Here is a 19,728-nt window from a genome sequence, read left to right as displayed (position 1 = left end):
CGGAGATATCGAACTCCTGCAGCCGCAAACTCCATCTTGCGAGGCGTCCGGACGGGTCCTTCAGGTTTGCTAACCAGCATAACGCATGGTGATCGGTAACGACAGTAAAAGGTCAGCCGTATACATATGGGCGAAATTTTGATGTTGCCCACACTATTGCCAGACATTCTTTTTCCGTTGTGGAATAGTTTGACTCGGCCTTCGATAAAGAATGACTGGCATAGGCGATGACGTGCTCTCGTCCGTTCTGTCTCTGAACAAGAACGGCGCCGAGCCCGTAACTGCTGGCGTCGGTGTGGATTTCAGTTTCCGCCTTGTCGTCGAAGTGCGCCAAAATGGGTGGCGATTGGAGACAGCGCTGGAGTTCTCGAAACGCTTCTTCTTGTGGTGCATGCCATACAAACGGGACGTCCTCTTTTGTCAGGCGTGTCAAAGGCTCTGCGATACGCGAGGTCTTTGACGAAACGTCTGTAATAGGCGCAAAGTCCGAGAAACCTTCTGACGCCTCTCTTTTCACGGGGCGGTGGAAAGTGTCGCACGGCAGCTGTCTTCTCTGGGTCTGGTAAGATGCCTGCAGAGTTCACAACGTGGCCCAGGAATTTCAGCTGTGCGTAGACGAAGCGACATTTTTCAGGCTTCAGCGTAAGTCCGGAAGACTTGATAGCATGCAGTACCACCTCTAGCCTGCTAAGGTGTTCGTCGAAGGTAGAAGCGAATACTATCACATCATCAAGATATACCAGACAAGTCTGCCACTTAAGTCCAGCCAATACGGTGTCCATTACCCTTTGGAAGGTTGCAGGGGCAGTACACAGCCCAAATGGCATGACCTTGAACTGGTATAAGCCATCTGGTGTAATGAACGCAGTCTTTTCGCGATCCCTTTCGTCAACCTCTACCTGCCAATAGCCGCTCTTTAGGTCCATGGACGAGAAGTATCTTGCATTGCAAAGGCGATCCAAGGCGTCGTCAATTCGAGGGAGCGGGTAGACGTCCTTTCTCGTGACCTTGTTGAGTCGGCGGTAATCGACACAGAATCTTAGGGTGTTGTCTCTTTTTTTCACGAGCACGACGGGGGAAGCCCAGGGACTTTGAGAGGGTTCGATGACGTCGTCGTGCAGCATTTCTTTTATCTGTTTCCTGATTGCTTCCCGTTCTTTCATGGACACGCGGTACGGCGACTGGTGAATAGGCCGTGTACATTCATCTGTTATTATCCGATGCTTTGTAAGCGTCGTCTGTCGAATCTTGGACGATGTAGCGAAGCAATCCTGGTAGGTATGAAGCAGTTTCTGCAGCCGTTCTTGTCTCGCTTGTGGTAGATCAGGGTTTATATCGAATGAAATGTCAGGAGGTCGAGGTGCGAGTTCGTTTTCGAGTGTGAGGACGTTGCCTATGTCAGGAATGGTCTCGAAGAGCGCCACCGTGGTTCCTTTAGCGAGATGACGGTATTCCGAGCAGAAATTCGTTATCAGTATATTGGCTGTTCCTTCGACCAGGCGGACGATCCCTCTTGCTACTGACAACCCCCGCTCAAACAGCAAACTTGGGTTCGCTTCGACCAATCCCTCCATGCAGCTGCCGTTGTTGGTACCCACTGCGATCAGAGTACTCGACCGGGGTGGCAACGTGATATGTTCATCGAGAATCGCGAGTGAAGCAGATAATGCAGGACTTAAATCGTGCGCGATGGCATTCTCTGGTGAAAGACTTATGGTCTGTGCCTGTAGATTAATGACCGCACTGTTTGCCGAAAGGAAATCTACGCCCAGAATGACGTCACGGGAGCACTGCTCTGGGACGATGAAAACGGTAGGGTACGTGTGTCCTCGCACCGCTACACGAGCCGTACATCTTCCCTTTGGCGTTACTACGTGACCACCTGCTGTTCGTATCTGTGGGCCGTCCCAAGCAGTAAGAACTTTCCTTAGTTTAGTGGCAAACACTGCGCTCACGACGGAGAAGTCAGCACCGGTGTCAACCAGTGCAAACACATCCCGGTTGTCTATCTTCACTGCTAGGTCTGTGGATTTTGTTGTGGTATTGCACGTGCGTCGGGGTGCGGTGCTGCGGCTTTGCCGGTATTTGCTACTGACGGATCGCTTGGTTTCGTCGCTGGCATGAAGATTATATTGTCGCGTCGTTGACACATTTTGTTCGGGCGGCGCAGGCGTAGTTTCATCCCTAGAATGTTGCGGCGGGGGAGGGTTTTCAGCAGTGCGACTGGCCGCAACCGTGCCTCCACCGGTTGCCGTCCTCAGTTTCCCAAGCCAGGGCTGGGGGACCTTCCCCGCACTGCTTCCGCGTAGCTAGGACGAGGAGAAGTAGAGCGCCGGGATGAGGGTGACGGCGACCTGTAGCGGCTTGTTGACGAATTCTGCCTTTGTAGGTAGTGTTCTATCTCAAGTGGCCTTTGGCCAGGTTGCGGACGTGGAGCCCCGATAGGGAACCCACGGATGCCGAGGTTCCTGTAGAAGCAGCGACGGTATACATGGCCGGGCTCGCCGCAGTGGAAGCATAAAGGACGCTGGTCGGGAGTCCTCCAGACGTCGGACTTTCTCGGGGCTGCCTGTTCGACTCTAGGCGGGCGGTCATTTGGTCGTGAGCGTTGCAACGGCGTGTACGCCGATCTGGTCGGCCGCACTTGGCTTTGCACCGCGGCGGCATACGACATAACCTGAGGTGGTCGAGGGGTATATTCCGGTGCTTGGTGCGGCTGAACTAGTGGCCCTGTTCCCAGTGCCTGCTGGACTTCTTGCCTGATAACGTCGCTGAGCGCTGCGACTTGAACACTGGAGCTAGGGAACATTTTACGAAGTTCCTCTTGTACTACAGCCTTGATTGTGTCGTGAAGGTTGCTCCTGCTCACGGTGTCGAATTCCGTGGGAGACGCACCACAGACCAGAGCAGGGCGTCCGTACTGTCTTCTCCGAACGTCGAGTGTTTTTTCCATGGCTGCGGCTTCACTTAAAAATTCAGCGACTGTTTTCGGTGGGTTGCGCATAAGCCCAGCGAAAAGCTCTTCTTTCACTCCTCTGATAAGAAAACCAAGCTTCTTTTCTTCCGGCATTTCTGGGTCTGCCCGACCAAAAAGATTCTTCATTTCTTCCACGAAGACGGCCACGCTTTCGTTGGGCAGCTGGAGACGTGTTTGAAGTTGTCGCTCTGCTCTTCCTTTGCGAAGGACACTTGTAAATGTAACAAGAAGGCTTCGCTTGAAGTCTTCCCATGTCCTGAGCTGCGACTCTTGGTTGGTGAACCACGTACGTGCAGACTCCTCCAGCGCGAAGTAAACGCGCTGCAGCTTCGCGTCGTCGTCCCACTTGTTGTAGCTCGCCACGCGCTCGAACTGTTCGAGCCAGTCTTCAGGATCATCGCAGGGATTTCCACGGAATGTTGGTGGCTCCCGTGGCTGCTGCAACACGACGGCTGTAGGAGTGATGGGCTCGCTCATCTTGACTGTCGTGGCCTGTTTTGCAGGGCGTGTCTTCTCTGGTAGGAAGCCGTACTCAGGGGAGAGCCCAAGATTCCGGCGACTTCTTCGTGGGTCGTCTTCTTCTGGCTGATGCAGACTGGTGTCACGAGTGCCTGAACGAGCGCTGGACATACCAAGCACCTCCACCAGTTGTCACGAGTGGTGCTACACACCGGTAATTACAGAAGACGAGCGCACAGCAAGACAACCATTTATTGAGGCGAACTTGTGCCCCACATAACCAAAAGCAACTAGCCCAATAGCAACATGTGCAAGCATGGACAGCAATCGACAAAAGAACGAACACCCCCTATCTGCGGGCAGTATTTAAAGGCTGTGAAGTAACGTGCGTAGAACTATTGCGGGAGATAGCGCGAGTTGCCCTGCCTGATATGATGGGCCCATCGTAGATACGACGCTATCGCGGTAGGTTTGCGCGAGTGCTCACACGCGTTAACATCCGTCATTCGGACGCCACCGGCACAGATGCAAAGCCCGAAAGGCACGTGGCAATATTATACTTCCTTATGTCAGCTGTCTTACGCTTGTTGATTAACTTCGAAAGTTCTGCCAGTTCTATTCTAGCTGTAGGGTTAGAGGCTTTCATACATTGGTGTTTCTTGATCAGATCTTTCGTCTCCTGCAATAGCTTATTGGTATCCTCTCTAACGGAGTTACCATCGACTTCTATTGCACACTCCTTAATGATGCCCACAAGATTGTCGTTCATTGCTTCAACACTAAGGTCCTCTTCCTGAGTTAATGCCGAATACCTGTTCTGTAGCTTGATCTGGAATTCCTCTATTTTCCCTCTTACCGCTAACTCATTGATCGGCTTCTTAAGTACCAGTTTCTTCCATTCCCTCCTCAGGTCTAGGCTAATTCGAGTTCTTACCATCCTATGGTCACTGCAGCGCACTTTGCTGAGCACGTCCACATCTTGTATGATACCAGGGCTAGCGCAGAGTATGAAGTCTATTTCATTTCTAGTCTCGCCGTTCGGGCTCCTCCACGTCCACTTTCGGCTATCCCGCTTGCGGAAGAAGGTATTCATTATCCGCATATTATTCTGTTCCGCAAACTCTACTAATAACTCTCCCCTGCTATTCCTAGTGCCTATGCCATATTCCCCCACTGCCTTGTCTCCAGCCTGCTTCTTGCCTACCTTGGCATTGAGGTTGCCCATCAGTATACTGTATTTTGTTTTGACTTTACCCATCGCCGATTCCACGTCTTCATAGAAGCTTTCGACTTCCTGGTCATCATGACTGGATGTAGGGGCGTAGACCTGTATAACCTTCATTTTGTACCTCTTATTAAGTTTCACAACAAGACGTGCCACCCTCTCGTTAATGCTATAGAATTCCTGTACGTTACCAGCTATGTTATTATTAATCAGGAATCCGACTCCTAGTTCTCGTCTCTCCGCTAAGCCCCGGTAGCACAGGACGTGCCTGCTTTTTAGCACTGTATATGCTTCTTTTGGCCTCCTAACTTCACTGAGCCCTATTATATCCCATTTACTGCCCTCTAATTCCTCTAATAGCACTGCTAGACTCGCCTCACTAGATAACGTTCTAGCGTTAAACGTTGCCAGGTTCATATATTCCAATGGCGGCCTGTCCGGAGCCAGGGATTCTTAGCACCCTCTACAGCGTCGCAGGTCTGACTGCCGCCGTGGTCAGTTGCTTCGTAGCTGCTGGGGACTGAGGGCTGGGGTTTGATTGTTGTATTCATATAGGAGGTTGTGGCCAAGTACTGCACCAGGGTGGCCAATCTTGCTCTGGTGAGGGAGTGCGTTACTGGTTCTGGTCACCGGGATCAGGCCACACTCCAGGCCTGTTTATGCAATTTTATGAACACGGCAATTTTTTTTTTAATCCGGTGGAAAATTGCGCGGCACCGGGATTCGAACCACGGACCTCTTGCACGCGAGGCGGGTGTTGTACCTCTACGCCACCGCTGCACCATCGTCGAATTGTTTGCAATATCCCACCCATGACGTTACACCGTTCCGCCGGACTCCACCCCCAATGTTGGGGATTGCCCTGTATACGAGGCAACCACGTAGCAATTTGGGAGCCTCAAGTCGAAGTCATTCCCATGGAAGACGTAGTACTCGGCGGTCGTGGCCTCAGAGTCTGGCGTCAACTGAAGGTTGCTCTCTAGCCTATGCCCCTGGTGTGTCTTGGTAATGGGTAGCTGGCCTGTGCAACCAGGGCATCACACGAAGGCTAAGGCCAACGTCGTCGTCTGAGCTTTCTTGAGGAGGGTTGCTTCTTTTTTGACGAGTGCGAGGTTAGAGAAATGGAACAGGCGGTTTATTTACATTGGAAAGGCAAAGTTATTTACAGAACAAGAGATACTCATACTGGCCGAAGCATGGAGCGCAGTACATTGTTCTCATAGCACGAGCTACAGGTCAGACCTGCCATCTTTTGGGGAGAGCACGTTGGGACTCGTTAGCACACACTTACTGTATCAAGGGTGTCCACTTTTAAAGTAGTCGTCTTGCCTAGGTGACTAGACTAGGAAATCCGATTACTTTATCTCTGCCAATCGTAATCGTTGAATCGTTCGCAATATCCCTCCCATGACATCACGCCGTTCTGCCGGACTCTGCATCCATTGTTGCACAATCGCCTCTGCATATGGCGCAACCAAGTAATAACCTGGGAACCTGATGTCAACGCTGTTCCCATGGGAGACGTTGGCCTTGCGCATCAATTAGTGGGCTCTGCATGATGGTTAGCTTGAAGGGAGCTTCTTTGTTGACCTGTCACAGTCTATGTCGGGCCTCGTCACCGTCTGGGTGATGCTGGTGGGACGTATTATGAGCTTCACGAAGCTGATTGATTGCTGGAAAGCAAGGGAGGCTCGAAACTCACTGCCCCTGCTATCCGATCGTAATGTTGGCCCCTTGCACCAATTAGTGGGCTCTGCATGATGGTCAGCTAGCAGCGGCCTGGGAAGCCTGGCCTTCATGGTGGTTACTGTGTCTACAGAATCCAGTGGTTGTCGTCAACTTGAAGGGAGCTTCTTTGCTCACCCATCAACAGTCGGCGCCAGGGCAGGGGCTGATGAAGGCGGCTGTCTCTTGGGAAGCACCTAAGGAATGCCCCATTGAGAGACAACAGACTGGAGCGGCCAGGCAGTGCTGCAGGTGCACTGCGAGGACTGCCTGCTACGACGATGCTGTCTCTCTTTTGCTGAATATTTGCCAAAAGTTTGAAAGCTCATTATTCGACAAATTTATCTCTAGACTCTGGCAACATTTTCTATTTCACTTCATCTGCTCAGATTATATTATGTGACTTGTTAAAACTGGACCAAAGGTGCACAGCAAATATATAAGTGGAAATGACAAATAAAAATGTCTTTATTATAACGACCACTTTGTTGTACATGAGTTTGTTATATGTGTGCCTACTGAAATAAACATTCTGGCTTACACTGCCTTCTTAGCAATGTGTAATCATATGCAATATATCCTAGTTGATAGTCTGCCATGTGTATTTTCGCTGTAACACAACAGCCACTCAGCATACATGCTCATGGCCATATCCTCCATAGTATTCATTTACTTATATTTGTTTACAATACTGCGGCTCTCAAGGTGACAGCCTAGCAGGTGGGCAAAGTACAAAAACTTATCATGTACATTGTAACTAGAAAATGAATACAAGCAAAAATATGCAATGTACAACTACACAGATAAGGACAAAATGCAGCAAAACTTGGCTACAAGTGGGATTAGTGTTGGTTTGGTGAGTTGGTTTTGTTGTTTTGTTTGTACCACGGTGTAAGAATAATTTAGGTGCTGACACTCGCCGCTCCCCGTAGAGAGAACGCGCGGGCAGATTGTGTTCGCAGATGACCTTGAATCGGCGGTAGTTTTCGCCGCAAGGGTACAGATGGCGCTGTAGTATGGGAGCCCAGGGGCCCGCGCTGCCCGCTCGGGTGCGTTCAGAAATTTTCACGCCACGCGCGGGGTGAATACACGTGGTATAGGTGCAGAAGTGTACTTGCTGAAACTCGTGTGTGTGTGTGTGTGTGTGTGTGTGAAGGCTTCTCCGGATTCTCGAAAAGTGTTTGGTTGTGCCTGTCAGTCCTGTGAGTGCATTGTTCGGCTGATTGGTATTCTGCTGGGATTCACTCAACGTATACCACGCCGCGTCATGTGACGCCGAGTGCAATTAGTTGCGCTCAGGCTTGCTGCGCTTCAAAATGGGCAAGAAGTGCTTTGTACCGAATTGCAAGTCGGGGTATCGGACATGCACGGAGCGTGTGTCGCTTTTCAAGGCTCCGCGTGAACCCGAACGTTTAGAAAAGTGGCGACGGGCGATTCCGAGAGCAGACAGAGTTTTGCAGCCTACCGACCACGTGTGCGCGAAGCACTTCCCGAATGAAGTGATCTCTGCAACATATCACGCGGAATACAAGGGGAACGTCCTTCTGCACGCACAAAAAAAGCCGGTGCTCTCACCCGACGCTGTGCCTAGCATTTTCCCGAATTGCCCAGGATACTTGACTGTGCAGCAAAAAACGAGAAAACCTCCGCGGAAACGGCAGGCTCTGCCGCCGACTTCTCAGAAGCCTAAGAAGCAAGGACAGCCAGAAGCGTCGAATGCTTCTGAAGAGCTACACCTGGCCGTTGAAAATACACCAAGTTTATTGCTGGTTGACACAACGAGTTCAAAATATTCTGATGCCGAATCAACAGACGCGCCTTGTAAGAGGCCACGCTTGGATTTCAGCAGCGTCGCGCCCCCTCCACGTGAAGAAAAGGATCCTTTTCAACACGATACTGACACATTGAGTGGCACATGCACTGCCGACGCACCTAGTCACACAGCTGAAAAGGTAATTTCCTGTTTTAAATTCAGGTGGCATTCCTCCAGCCGCTTCACCTAAGCTCACTAGGCGCAACAAATCATGATATTGTTCTACAATACCTACTGAGCGGAAATTATCGTAAATACGATACGGTTGCTGCAGCCGTCTTTTCTTCCCTTCAGTATATTTATTTGATTATAATTAATTAGCCAGGATCTCATGGGACATCTAAGAGCACAGTGTGCTAGTAATCGCATAAGCTTTGCTCACTATTAGGTGCCATCCGGAAAGTGCACATTCATTTATTTAATTTCAGCGCCGTTCAGGCGTTAAAGAAGAGGTTGGTAACAGGAAAATTTTAGATTAATAAGAAATAATAAAATAGTAAGAAACATATAACACCGACTTGTTAAGAGAAGTAATGACATAATATAGATGACGTAAACGAAACTTTGGCTTAGTTCGGACGGCAGAAACATTCCTAATTCTATCATTTCTTTTCATTCAGCAACAAGTTTCTTCCTCATCTCAAAAAACTACGGAGCAAGAGAGAAGTCATGGACCAACGCAAGAGCAGCGACCCACCGAGTCCCTGTTCCTCCAGGACGGAGGACAGCAAATGACAATTTCCGCTCTGTCAGGCTGTGCTTCCAGCCTTAAACTCCCAAGTGAAGCCTGGGCAGTCCAAGTTTCTGACAGATTTGGGGTTAAATCTGTTGTTTTCAGTGAGCTAGAATTGCCGAAAGAGAGTAACCAGGCGCCTTTTCATAGAAAAGTACTAGAAGTAACCACATCACATAATGACTCCTTGTCAGTGAAATGTTTTGTTTATGGCCGTTTTGTTAACGTACAGACCATAAGTTCTGGTTTGCCCATGAATTCCCTAGCTGATATAGAGTGTGCAGTACGGGTCTTTCATGAAATGCATGTGTGTGCAGGTGGTCCCAGTGGTGAAATGTACAATAATATACGCCCCGAGTGCGCATATATTGACAAATGTGGAACCTGGCGGCACAACCGTTGCCTACTAGTGACAGAGAGTACAAGTTGCAATGCATGTGCTAAGTTAAAAGATGTACTTCGTATTCATGCTGCACGAAAGAAAAAGAATTCTCAACTGAAACACATTCGCATTCCGGCCAGTCCATCGAAAAAAACACGCATTGAAATGTTGCGGCGCGCCAGGATTGCCTGCTACAAGTCAAAAGTGCGGCTTCAAAAACAAAAACATAATCTTGAACAAGAATTGGCTAACTGCAAATCAAAACTACTAGAAATCAGTAATGAAACACTCGAACGCCTTTCCAGAGAAGCAAACCTTCCTGAAGCGCAAAAGCTGGTGTTGAAAGAGTGTGTAGCTGCAGGCAAAGCTCGCTCAAAAAACGGTAGAAGATACTCAGATGACTGGATCTTGCTCTGCCTTCTCCTCCATATTAGGTCACCTGGAGGATACAGATTCTTGATGGAGAGTGAAATTCTCGCCTTGCCTTCAGTACGAACAATACACCGCTACATCTCATTGGTGGGCTTTAAAACAGGCTTTGATAGTAAGTTCTTCATAGCCTTAAAAAAGAAACTTGAAAAGAAAGATGACTTCAAGCGGCACGGTATTATCATCTTTGATGAGATGCAAGTCCGTAAAAGTAAGGCTGTCAACTCAAAGACAATGACCTACGTCGGTCTGGCATCAGAGACGGAAAACAGTACCGAGCTTGCAGACCATGCTCTTGTTTTTATGTTCTGCCCTTTTGGTGAAAGTTATGCTCAGCCAATAGGTGTTTTTGCAGCAAAAGGTGCCACGAGGGGTACTATTCTTGCACAGTTGCTCCTTCAGGCAATTTTACTTATGGAGGAAGCTGGAGCAAAAATTCATGGGTTTGTTTGTGATGGAGCTTCGACAAACAGGACTATGTGGCGAACACTGGGTATAAGTGGGTCACTAGAAGCCTGCCGGAACTCCTTCACACATCCAAGCGACCCCACACGAAAAGTTTTTGCATTTTCTGATGCTCCACACCTCTTTAAATGCATCAGGAACCGTCTTTTGCAACAAAGGTACCTGAAAAAGGAGGGACGTTGGATTAGGTGGGAGGACTATGCAGCAGTTTATAAAGAAGACCAAGCGAATGTTGGAGCTTTGAAGGTGTGTCAAAAAATAACACATTCCCACATTTATCCAAGCAACTGTGAAAAGATGCGGGTAAAGCTTGCCACGCAAGTGTTCAGTCGCACGATGGCAGCAGGTATTGAATTTTACAGAAACCGTGGTGTGCGCAGTCTGGGAGACACTGAAGCCACGCAAGAATTCACATTGTTTCTTAATAATCTTTTCGATGCCTTGAACCGGCGGTTTCCTCATGAAGGTGTCACAAAGCAGGGCTCTGACCTAGGCATTCTGTCACGTGGGGTAGAATGGTTGGATAACTGGGAAAAAGAGCTGCAGAGTGGAAATATCACGAAAGATATGTTCCTGACAAAAAGCACTTCTGAAGGGCTCCGAGTTACCTTGAGATCAACTAAAGAGCTTTGTGAGGTTCTTTTGCATCAGTACGAGTTCAGATACGTTCTTACAAATAAAATGAATCAAGATCCGATCGAAAGATTCTTTGGCAAGATAAGACTTGCTGGAAGCCAGAATGACCATCCTTCAATGCCAACATTTATGCAACTGTACAATACAATGTCCATTTACAGCCTTCTGAGGCCTCCCAAGTTTGGCAATTGCTGCGTGGTCGATGAGAAGCCATTACTAGACGCATCAGACTTCAGAGCCCTGATCGAACTAGGCAGTGCAAGCAACTCTTCGCCTGGCTTCATTGATCAGCTAAAAGAAAAGCTTGATAAACTGATTCTTGTTGAGGACTGGGAATGTGAGGATGTTATCACAGTAAACGGAAAGGATACAGCGCAAGTCGTTGACTGCATACTTTACTATGTGGTTGGATTCTTGAGCCGAAAGTTGATGAAAGCCACCACGTGCGATTGTTGCCGGTCTGCTTTTACCATTCCGCAAAACAGCTCTGCTGAAGCATCCCTGACCAACACAAAGAGCAGGGGTGGACTGTTGCACCCCAACGCGAATCTCTTTGAGCTGTTGAGAGTAGCTGAGGAGCACTTTGCAAAAAATGCCGACAGTCAGTCTGTATACTGGGAAACGGTGGAGCATGTGCTTGACACAAAGACCTTGACTTTTCCATGTGCTCAGCACAAAGAAGAGGTCATTGCACAAATTCTGCACTATTTCTTAACCATGAGAATGAGGCAGCACTGCAAAGCTGCAACCATGAACTTGAAAAAACAAGCTCAAGAGAAAAAAAAGCTTGCGAAACTTTGTTCATCCTGAATCGTGTTGCCAAGTTTACAGAATGTACTAATTTTGTTAGATTTTTTGTGAATGTATGTATTAAACAGTTTGTGCCATGCAATGTATAGTTTTGTAACAGAATAAATTATATGTTCAGCCCCCCTTTCAGCATGCCATTCCTAATATTCTACACAAATGTAAGAGCACTGTACACACCACCAGACCTACTTCAGGTCGGACATTTTTTTTTTCTAATATAAGAGCGCGCATTGTTCTCTTGAAATGACAGAGTAGAATAGAAAAATTATGCCCATTCATGGGCAACTAGCGCAAGATATACTGCTTTGAGAGTTGCGATGGATTTAGCCGTGTGACATGCCCTTCATCAAGCTGTACTGCACACGGCTTGCAGTACTGGCGCAAAGTATAACCGCCATCGCCTTAACACTGAGCAGAAGCCTGCGTAGGGGTCGCGTGTCGAGCGAAGTTTGTAACCAAGTACATGTGTAAGCTAGAGGTGCAATGGTTCAAGGTGCTTTGAGGACGTTTATTTTGTAAAGAGGAAGATGAGCAGCGGCGGCAGCCGCACTGCCAGCGCACAGCGCGAGATTGCTGGGTTGACGACCGAAGCTCGGAACGGCATTTTGGCTAGCTGTCCTTACGCTATTTCCCCGAAAATCCGGCTACAATTTATTTATTTTTGCTTTAATTAGCTAACATTGGCGGGCGCAACTAGAAAATACGATTGATACACTGGCTTCAACGTATGCTAGATACCAGATCTATAATAAAAACGTCGTCGAGAAATCAGTTGCACATTCATAGATAATCAGTCTTGTTACTGCAGAATCCCGGTGTATTCATGCCTGTGCATACTTTTCTATATACCCCGATATCGAGCTCGACAAACGAGCAACGCTTAGCATCGATAACCTACGCAGCGCAAATCCGAGAGCCTCCACCTACTAGCGCCACCTGTCGCCGGGAAACGGAAACAGCGCCGGCGGCGAACACAACCAGGACGGTGCGCCGGCCGCAGTGTCAACACCTAAATTATTCTTACACCGTGGTTTGTACGCAGGGTGACCAGATCTTTTGGGGTCGCGGATTGAGTGGATTTGGCACGAAGCCAACGAAACGACGCACAACTGTCAAGCTGCCATTTTGTTTAGTAGCACATGGCAAAAAAAAAAACAAAAGAGAGAAAACAAGAGTGGCTTTGAAAAAGGTGAAACAGCAATGGCACACCAATGGACACATGGCACCACCTCATGAGTGGCCATTACACTACTGACACTCCCCCTTAATGGACTGTCATTGCGCCCACACTTTTGATGCCCAAACATTCACAGTGTTTGAGAGTCATTCTTCCATTTAAGGCTTTAGTGAAGAGGTCGGCACAGTTGCTCAACGATTCGACATACTGGAGTTGTAGCTTTCCCTCTTTGACCTTTTCTCTCAGGAAATAATACTTGAGGTCAATGTGTTTGCTTCTACCTGAAGTAACTTGCCTTTTTGCAAGCGCAATTGCACCTTGGTTGTCAGCCATTAAAATCTGTGGTTCGTGCATGAATTCGTGCGCATTAAGTTCCTTCATGAAATTTTGGAACACATTACTTCCTTTGTAGCGTGGCACATTGCTACATATTCCGCTTTGACTGTTGACAATGCAGTGCTTTTCTGCTTCTTACTACAGGAAATTGCAGCCCCAGCTAGTGTGAACACCTACCCGCTGAATGACTTCCTGTCAGCCTTGTCACTAGCCCAGTCTGCGTCGCAAAAGGCTTGTATGCACTTCCTAGTTCTTTGGCAGACTGGTGCATTATTCATTGTCTGTTTCACATAGCAAAGAATGTGCCTTATGCCATTCCAATGTTCTTCTGTGGGATGTTCATTGAACTGGCTCATGTAAGTAGTCACAAAAGCCAAGTCCAGCCTTGTGCCTCCGACGAGGTAAAGCAACGCACCAATTGCTTGTGTGCACTTGTGGGGCAGGTTCTCACTTGATGGGTTATTGTTGTTTCCTCTCTGGTACTTGCTTCCACGATCCAAAGGAGATGGCGCTGCCTTTGAATCTGACATGCCAAATGTCTCCAGTATGTCGTTAGCATAGGCCGTCTGGTCCAAAGCTAGTTCTCCATCTTTTTATTTCTTTAGTCATATAGAAAGAATGTGGATAGCTTCACCCAAGTCTTGCATCAAATCGTTGACCCAAGCGGCTCTTGAAGTCGGCAATCTGTTTCTCATCTTCTGTGATGATGAGCAAGTCATCAACGTAGACTCCTACAATGAGGTTCTTCTTGCTGACATAAACACAGGGTTCCGCCTTTGATCTTGTCATCCCTTCTCACTTGAGCATTTTGTCCAAGGCAAGGTTACGCTCCCTTCCAGAATGTTGTAGCCCGTAAAGGCTCTTCTTCAGAAGGCAGACTTCATCCTTCTTACAGTCATTCAAAGGCTGCGGTTGTTGCATGTAGATGGTCTCCTTCAGAATACCATTTAAGTATGCTGCCGTGATGTCCATCTGGTGGATCTTCCAATTCCTCTCCACTGCTATGGCCAACAGTGTCCTGACGGACTTCAGCTTCACTACTGGGGAGAAGGTTTCCTTGTAATCAGTACCTTTCACTTGTGAGTATCCGCATGCAACCAACCGTGCCTTGTATTGCTCGAGGTCACCATTTTCGTCGTACTTCTTGCAGAACACCAACTTGCATTTTACGACTTGTCTGTCTTTCGGTCATGGCACTAGCTCCCATGTATTGGAAGCTTCGAGGCTGTTCAGTTCACTTCGTATAGCTGCTTTCCATTCCTCCTTGTCTGGTGCAGATAAGGCTTCGTGTAGAGTTTCTGAATCTCTTTGGCTGTTTTGCCTGGCTATGCAGCAGCCGTGACATTCACTTTGACGTGGTTTTTTGTTTGCTAGTCTTTCCGACCGTCTTGGTGCCTGTGTACCACAATCTGTCACGCTGGACAGTCGCTGCATAGCTCCTTTGTCCTGTGTAGTTGGCTTGTCTTCATCAGCTGATTAGCCAACTTCTTCAGCATAGTTGTAATCAGTATCATTGCAATCTGAACAACCAACATCATATGGCTCGCTCAAGCTGTCTTCAACTTGTAACGTGACTGTGCAATAAGTGTTGCTATGTGCTTCAGTCTTTCTACTTGCAACTTGGGTAAGCTTGCATGGGAAGGACTCTTTTTCAAAGGTAACGTCCTGACTTACAAAAAAGCGATCTTCCTTCTGGTTCCGCAGCTTGTACCCCTCACTTCTTCTGGGTAGCCGACCAGTATGCACTCTTCTGCTTTCGGGTCCAACTTGCTCGCCTTGCACCGTCTGTTTCGCACACTCCATGCTCTGCACCCAAACACTCTTAGGTGGTCCAGTTCCACTTCTCCTTCTGTCCACAGAGCTTCTGGTGACTCCCCTCCAACTGCCTTCGACGGGCACTTGTTTTTGATGTGTTTTGCAGACAACGGCGTCAGCCCAGAGCCTTTTGGTGACACCTGATTCGATGAGAAGGCACCGCATCATGTCAAGCAATGTTTGGTCCATTCTCTCTGTGACTCCATTCTGCTCAGGCATGCCAGAAATGGTCAGCTGGCGCCTTATGCCATGCTTGGCCAGGTAAAGGTACTCGTTGAACTCTTTGCTTGTGTACTCTCTTCCATTGTCACTACGCAAGGTTTTCACCTTCGTGTTGCGCAGATTTTCTGCCATGCGTCTGTACTTGTCAAACTTATGAAGCACTTCACTTTTGGCCTTCATGGGGTACACCACAGTATATCTTGAGTAGTCGTCTGTGAATGTTACAAAGCAACTGGAGCCTCCTTCGGTCGTTGGTGTGATATTTCCAACCACATCTGAATGCACCAGCTCCAGTGGTATCTTAGCCCATGTTGCCTCACCCTTTGGGAAACTGCTTTGCCTTAGCTTTCCCAGACGACATGTGTTACATTTGTCCTTCACAGGGTCTTCACTAGCTCCACAGAGGCATCGAACAGCATCCTGGTGAAGGTGGCCTAGTCTGTGCCACAAAGCTGTGTCTTTTGTCTTTGTCACCTTCGTCGACATTATTTCTTCTTTGACAGAGTACAGTCTTCCTTCTCGAGTTGCAGTAAGAATCAGCTCATCGGTGTCCTTTGTGACTTCGGCTTTGCCCCTGGCGAACGTCACGTGCAAACCTCGTTCTTCAATTCTTCCGACTGATAGTAGGTTGCCGTTCAAGTCGGGCACATAAAGGACATCTTCTAGCATGATGAATGACCCACTGCACTCTTCAAATAGTTTAATCTGAACTCTTCCATTCCCCATGACACTCATGGATTCTTTGTTTGCAGTTTCTATTCCTGACTTGCATGGATTGAAGTCAGTGACCTTCGCCTTGTGTGATGTCATGTGATCTGTAGCACCGCTATCAAGATGCCACACGAGGAGGCGCTGTTATCACATTTTTGGCACATAAAGCCATCTGTGTTGCAATCTTTGTCTGTGATGAGTTTCTCTTCTTCTGGTCATCCCCTTCGTCTTGAAACTGGTCACAATCTCTGGCTATATGAACAATTTTGCTACAAGCAAAGCATCACACCTTCTTCTTTTGCATACTTGAGGTGCATTGACGAAACTTCTTATCCTTCTTGACAGTGAGTTGATGATGCACCTTCTCATTGGGCTGCTTGCTTTCAGTCCTTAATTGAGCGTTAGTGATCAGGGCCCTTGTCTGACTCTCTTCGTCGCTCAACCGATCTTGTCACGACGCAGCTTTCTGTTTTCTTTGATCAGCAGACTTGCCTTCACTGCTTTGGTCGTGAGGGTTTGTTCGTCTTGCTCCAAATTCAGAATGAGCGGTTCGTATGTGTTAGGAAGTCCAATTAGCATCACTAATGCAACCTCTCTGTCTGTAAATGCATAGCCTGCATTTGACGCACTTCCTATGCAGCACCATCAATCTTCCTAGGTAATCTTGCATTGACTCGTCTCTCTTCATTTTTACGTTGAAGTCGCGCATCAGCTGTAGTATATGCAAAAGCCCAAACTTTGAGTGCATTTCCTGCAGCATATTCCAGGCTTCTTTTGGAGTTCTGCAAGTCCCAATGTCATCCAGGTAGTTGTCCTCGACAATAAGGAACAGAGAGGTCAGGGCCTTGTTGTCAGTCTGCTTTTCTCGTTTATTTCTCTATTTGAGAATCCAGGGTTGATTGCTTCCCAGCATCCCTTCTGGACGAGAGCTGCTCTTGCCCTTATCGACCATGTGTGATAGTTATCTGATGACAACTTCGGCAGTCTAAACTCGTCTAATGCCGACATGTTCATTGATCCTTGAACGCAAGAGGGACAGCGCACTTCTTCTTCGGAGCTGTTTCCCAATTAGCGTATGCTAAAACGATTTGTTGGTCACTCCTTCCCGAAAAATTTCGCCACTAACATCCACTGAAAAGATTTTGTCAGTCACTTCTTCCTGACAGTTTTGCCGTACCCATGCTGGACGTGCCTAAGCGTCTTCCATACACATCCAACAGGGAGCCTGCAACAACGCCGGTGTCGCGTGACATCCGTCTTATGAAAAAAATACGCGCTTCTCACTTTTCTTCACGGGCACACATCACTTGTCAGTCACTTCTTCCCAACAGTTTCTTGATGCTCACGCCTGTCTAATCTTCTGAAGACAATCGGCACGATGTAGTGAAGGTGGTGTAGCTTGACGTCTTCTGCTTCAACGTGGTTGCACTTTTTCATCACTCAACCAAGGCAATCCGTCTCATTTCTTCCAAAAAGTGGTCGGTGTGTCGTCCTGGGCCCATAACCCCTTGGTTTTGTTGAGTACCCAGGGTGACCAGATCTTTTGGGGTTGCGGATTGAGTGGATTTGGCATGAAGCCAACGAAACAACACACAACTGTCAAGCTGCCATATTGTTTAATAGCACAGGGCAAAAAAAAAAATAAATGAGAGGGAGAAAACAAGAGTGGCTTTGAAAAAGGCGAAACGGTGACGGCGCACCAATGGACACATGGCGCCATCTCGTGACTGGCCTTTACACTACTGACAATTAGGACATAAAATAAAAATTTAATATGTTGAAGAGAGTGCATCAAATAGATGTGCATCAGCCATAACTGGTCTAAGAATACAATTTAAGAGAAAGGAACATTTGTATAACACATCAATCATGCACCAACATTCACAGTTATTGGGCATTGTCACACTAAGACACAGTGCACAGGCATGTTAGAATGAACACTGACCCGCAGCCGCCGTTGTACTCAAACTTGCCCTGGTTGAGCTGCATGGGAAGGTCAGGTGTCTGGAAGTTGAGGGCCACCATCTGGCAGCCCGCATTCCAGAAGATCTGCACACAGCATTGCACACATCAGTAGTACATGCAGGTGCAGCGATCAGGGAATTTTTAAAAGATATTACCTGGACTGTGCTATAATTCTAGCCAGCATTGAAGTCAGTCTGCTTTGATGGTTAAGAGGACAGCCCAAGTTTTAGAGCACATTTGGAATGCGCCTCTACAACTTGACAGCACTTCACGTTTACACACACACACACTCAAAAAAAGCTAGGAAAAGCAAATACGACTCTATTTTGCATACACACTTAATAGATGCGAACCTAAGGAAAACAGAATGTGGCTTAAGTTCTAACCAAATCTCCGACTATGCTTTCTTGCACGCAGGTGAACTTTCCATTGACCTTCCAGGAAGGCTGGTCAGCTGCCATCTTGTTAGGACAGCAATGTAGCCAGCATTGCTTTTTGCTTTGATAATGTCTTTGCTGGCTTTGTCAGAATTGAAACGAGGCTTAGGATGGCCACTGTCCATGCAAGTTTCCTGATAGACCTGAGCCACCCCATAGGGATGCTGAGATATGGGTGTGTGAGGCTCGTCTTGAACATAGCTCGACTTAAAACATAGCCACTTGTCTATAATCAAAACTTTATTAAGCGTATTAAGACAGTCTACGTAGACAGCTAAGGAGACAGCCGAGACAGCTTCGAGGCTAAGTAATGGAACATGTTTAGCGCTGTCTGGAAGATGCTTCTGCTATGTGACGCCACCTCGTGGCGACAAAAAGAAAAGTTGAGAAAAGCACACATTATTTCTTTATTTTAAGTATTTCTGCCTGCAAACCCATGAAAAACCCGATGCGATTTAGGTTAAGGGCATAGGAAAGCATGTCTACGTTTCCTTGTGCACAGACGATCTTCCCACCGAGTTTCCAATGACCCTGCTCAGCCGCCATCTTGTTTGGACAGGAAACTAGCCTGCATCGTTTTTGACTTCGATGCTGTCTTTGCAAAGCTGTCTACTTTAATGCCTTTGAGAGAACTGGAACAAGACTTAAGATAGTTGCTGTCTGCTTCCTCGTCTACCTTGCTGTCTACGGCGAGCATTTGAACACAGCCTAAGCAATGAGCAACTTGTCAGCAGCACTGTGTTGTCATTGTCGGGACTTGAGACGTGGAATGGCTGTGCTACCATTTATGAACCGAGTTCGCTGGCCTGGTGCAATCATTAACAAATCTTCTACCCTTACAATGAAATCATCATAACAGTTCTTTGTTTATCCATAATACATCTTTCGTTATCGATTACTCACATTTAACAACAAGTAAATGAAGAAATAAAATACCAGACGACTGAACATTTAATGTGGAATATTCGTATCGATCGGGTAGCTACTAAACTTACTCGTGTTGCTGGTATCCATAGCAGATTATGCTTTTTTCTTCCTAAAAATTTAAGATTGCTCATATACAACTCCCTTTTTCTTTCACATATCACATACTGTCACCTGGTTTGGGCTACTATAACTAAGACCAATATAATGAAACTTTTCTGTTGCAAAAAAAAGCCCTACGTGCAAAATCTAATTTGAGATTCGACGCTCAAACTTAGCCTCTCTTTGCCTGTCTTGGAATAAAAAAGGTGCATGATTTTTGCGACTATTTGCTCGTAAAAAGGATGCGAAAGGGAAACTCTGGCTATCTTGAGAGAATAGCTTGTCTTGGGCAACCTCATATCACACACAACACACATAACCAAGAAATCTGGCACATTCCTGCCTCAAGAATGCAATACGGTGACCAAACAATCCGTTACAGAAT

The 19,728-nt window shown here is 47.3% G+C and overlaps 1 protein-coding gene and 1 long non-coding RNA gene across 2 annotated transcripts in view; one reads left to right on the top strand and one right to left on the bottom strand.

Annotated features, from left to right (window-relative positions):
• Positions 1-19,728, bottom strand: part of norpA (no receptor potential A) — a 307,805-nt gene that overhangs the window by 72,160 nt on the left and 215,917 nt on the right. The window contains exon 22 of the mRNA XM_072289167.1: positions 17,861-17,964. Within this exon, the coding sequence (XP_072145268.1) occupies positions 17,861-17,964 (104 nt within the window). The remainder of the gene's footprint in view (positions 1-17,860; positions 17,965-19,728) is intronic.
• LOC140219395 (uncharacterized) lies at positions 7,277-11,783 on the top strand. Its single transcript, XR_011895624.1, has 2 exons — positions 7,277-8,338; positions 8,820-11,783. It is a non-coding gene; the product is annotated as an uncharacterized lncRNA (long non-coding RNA).

The sequence above is a fragment of the Dermacentor andersoni genome, chromosome 7, assembly GCF_023375885.2.
Source record: "Dermacentor andersoni chromosome 7, qqDerAnde1_hic_scaffold, whole genome shotgun sequence".
Lineage (NCBI taxonomy): Eukaryota > Metazoa > Arthropoda > Arachnida > Ixodida > Ixodidae > Dermacentor > Dermacentor andersoni.
This window is presented reverse-complemented; position numbering and strand designations above follow the sequence as displayed.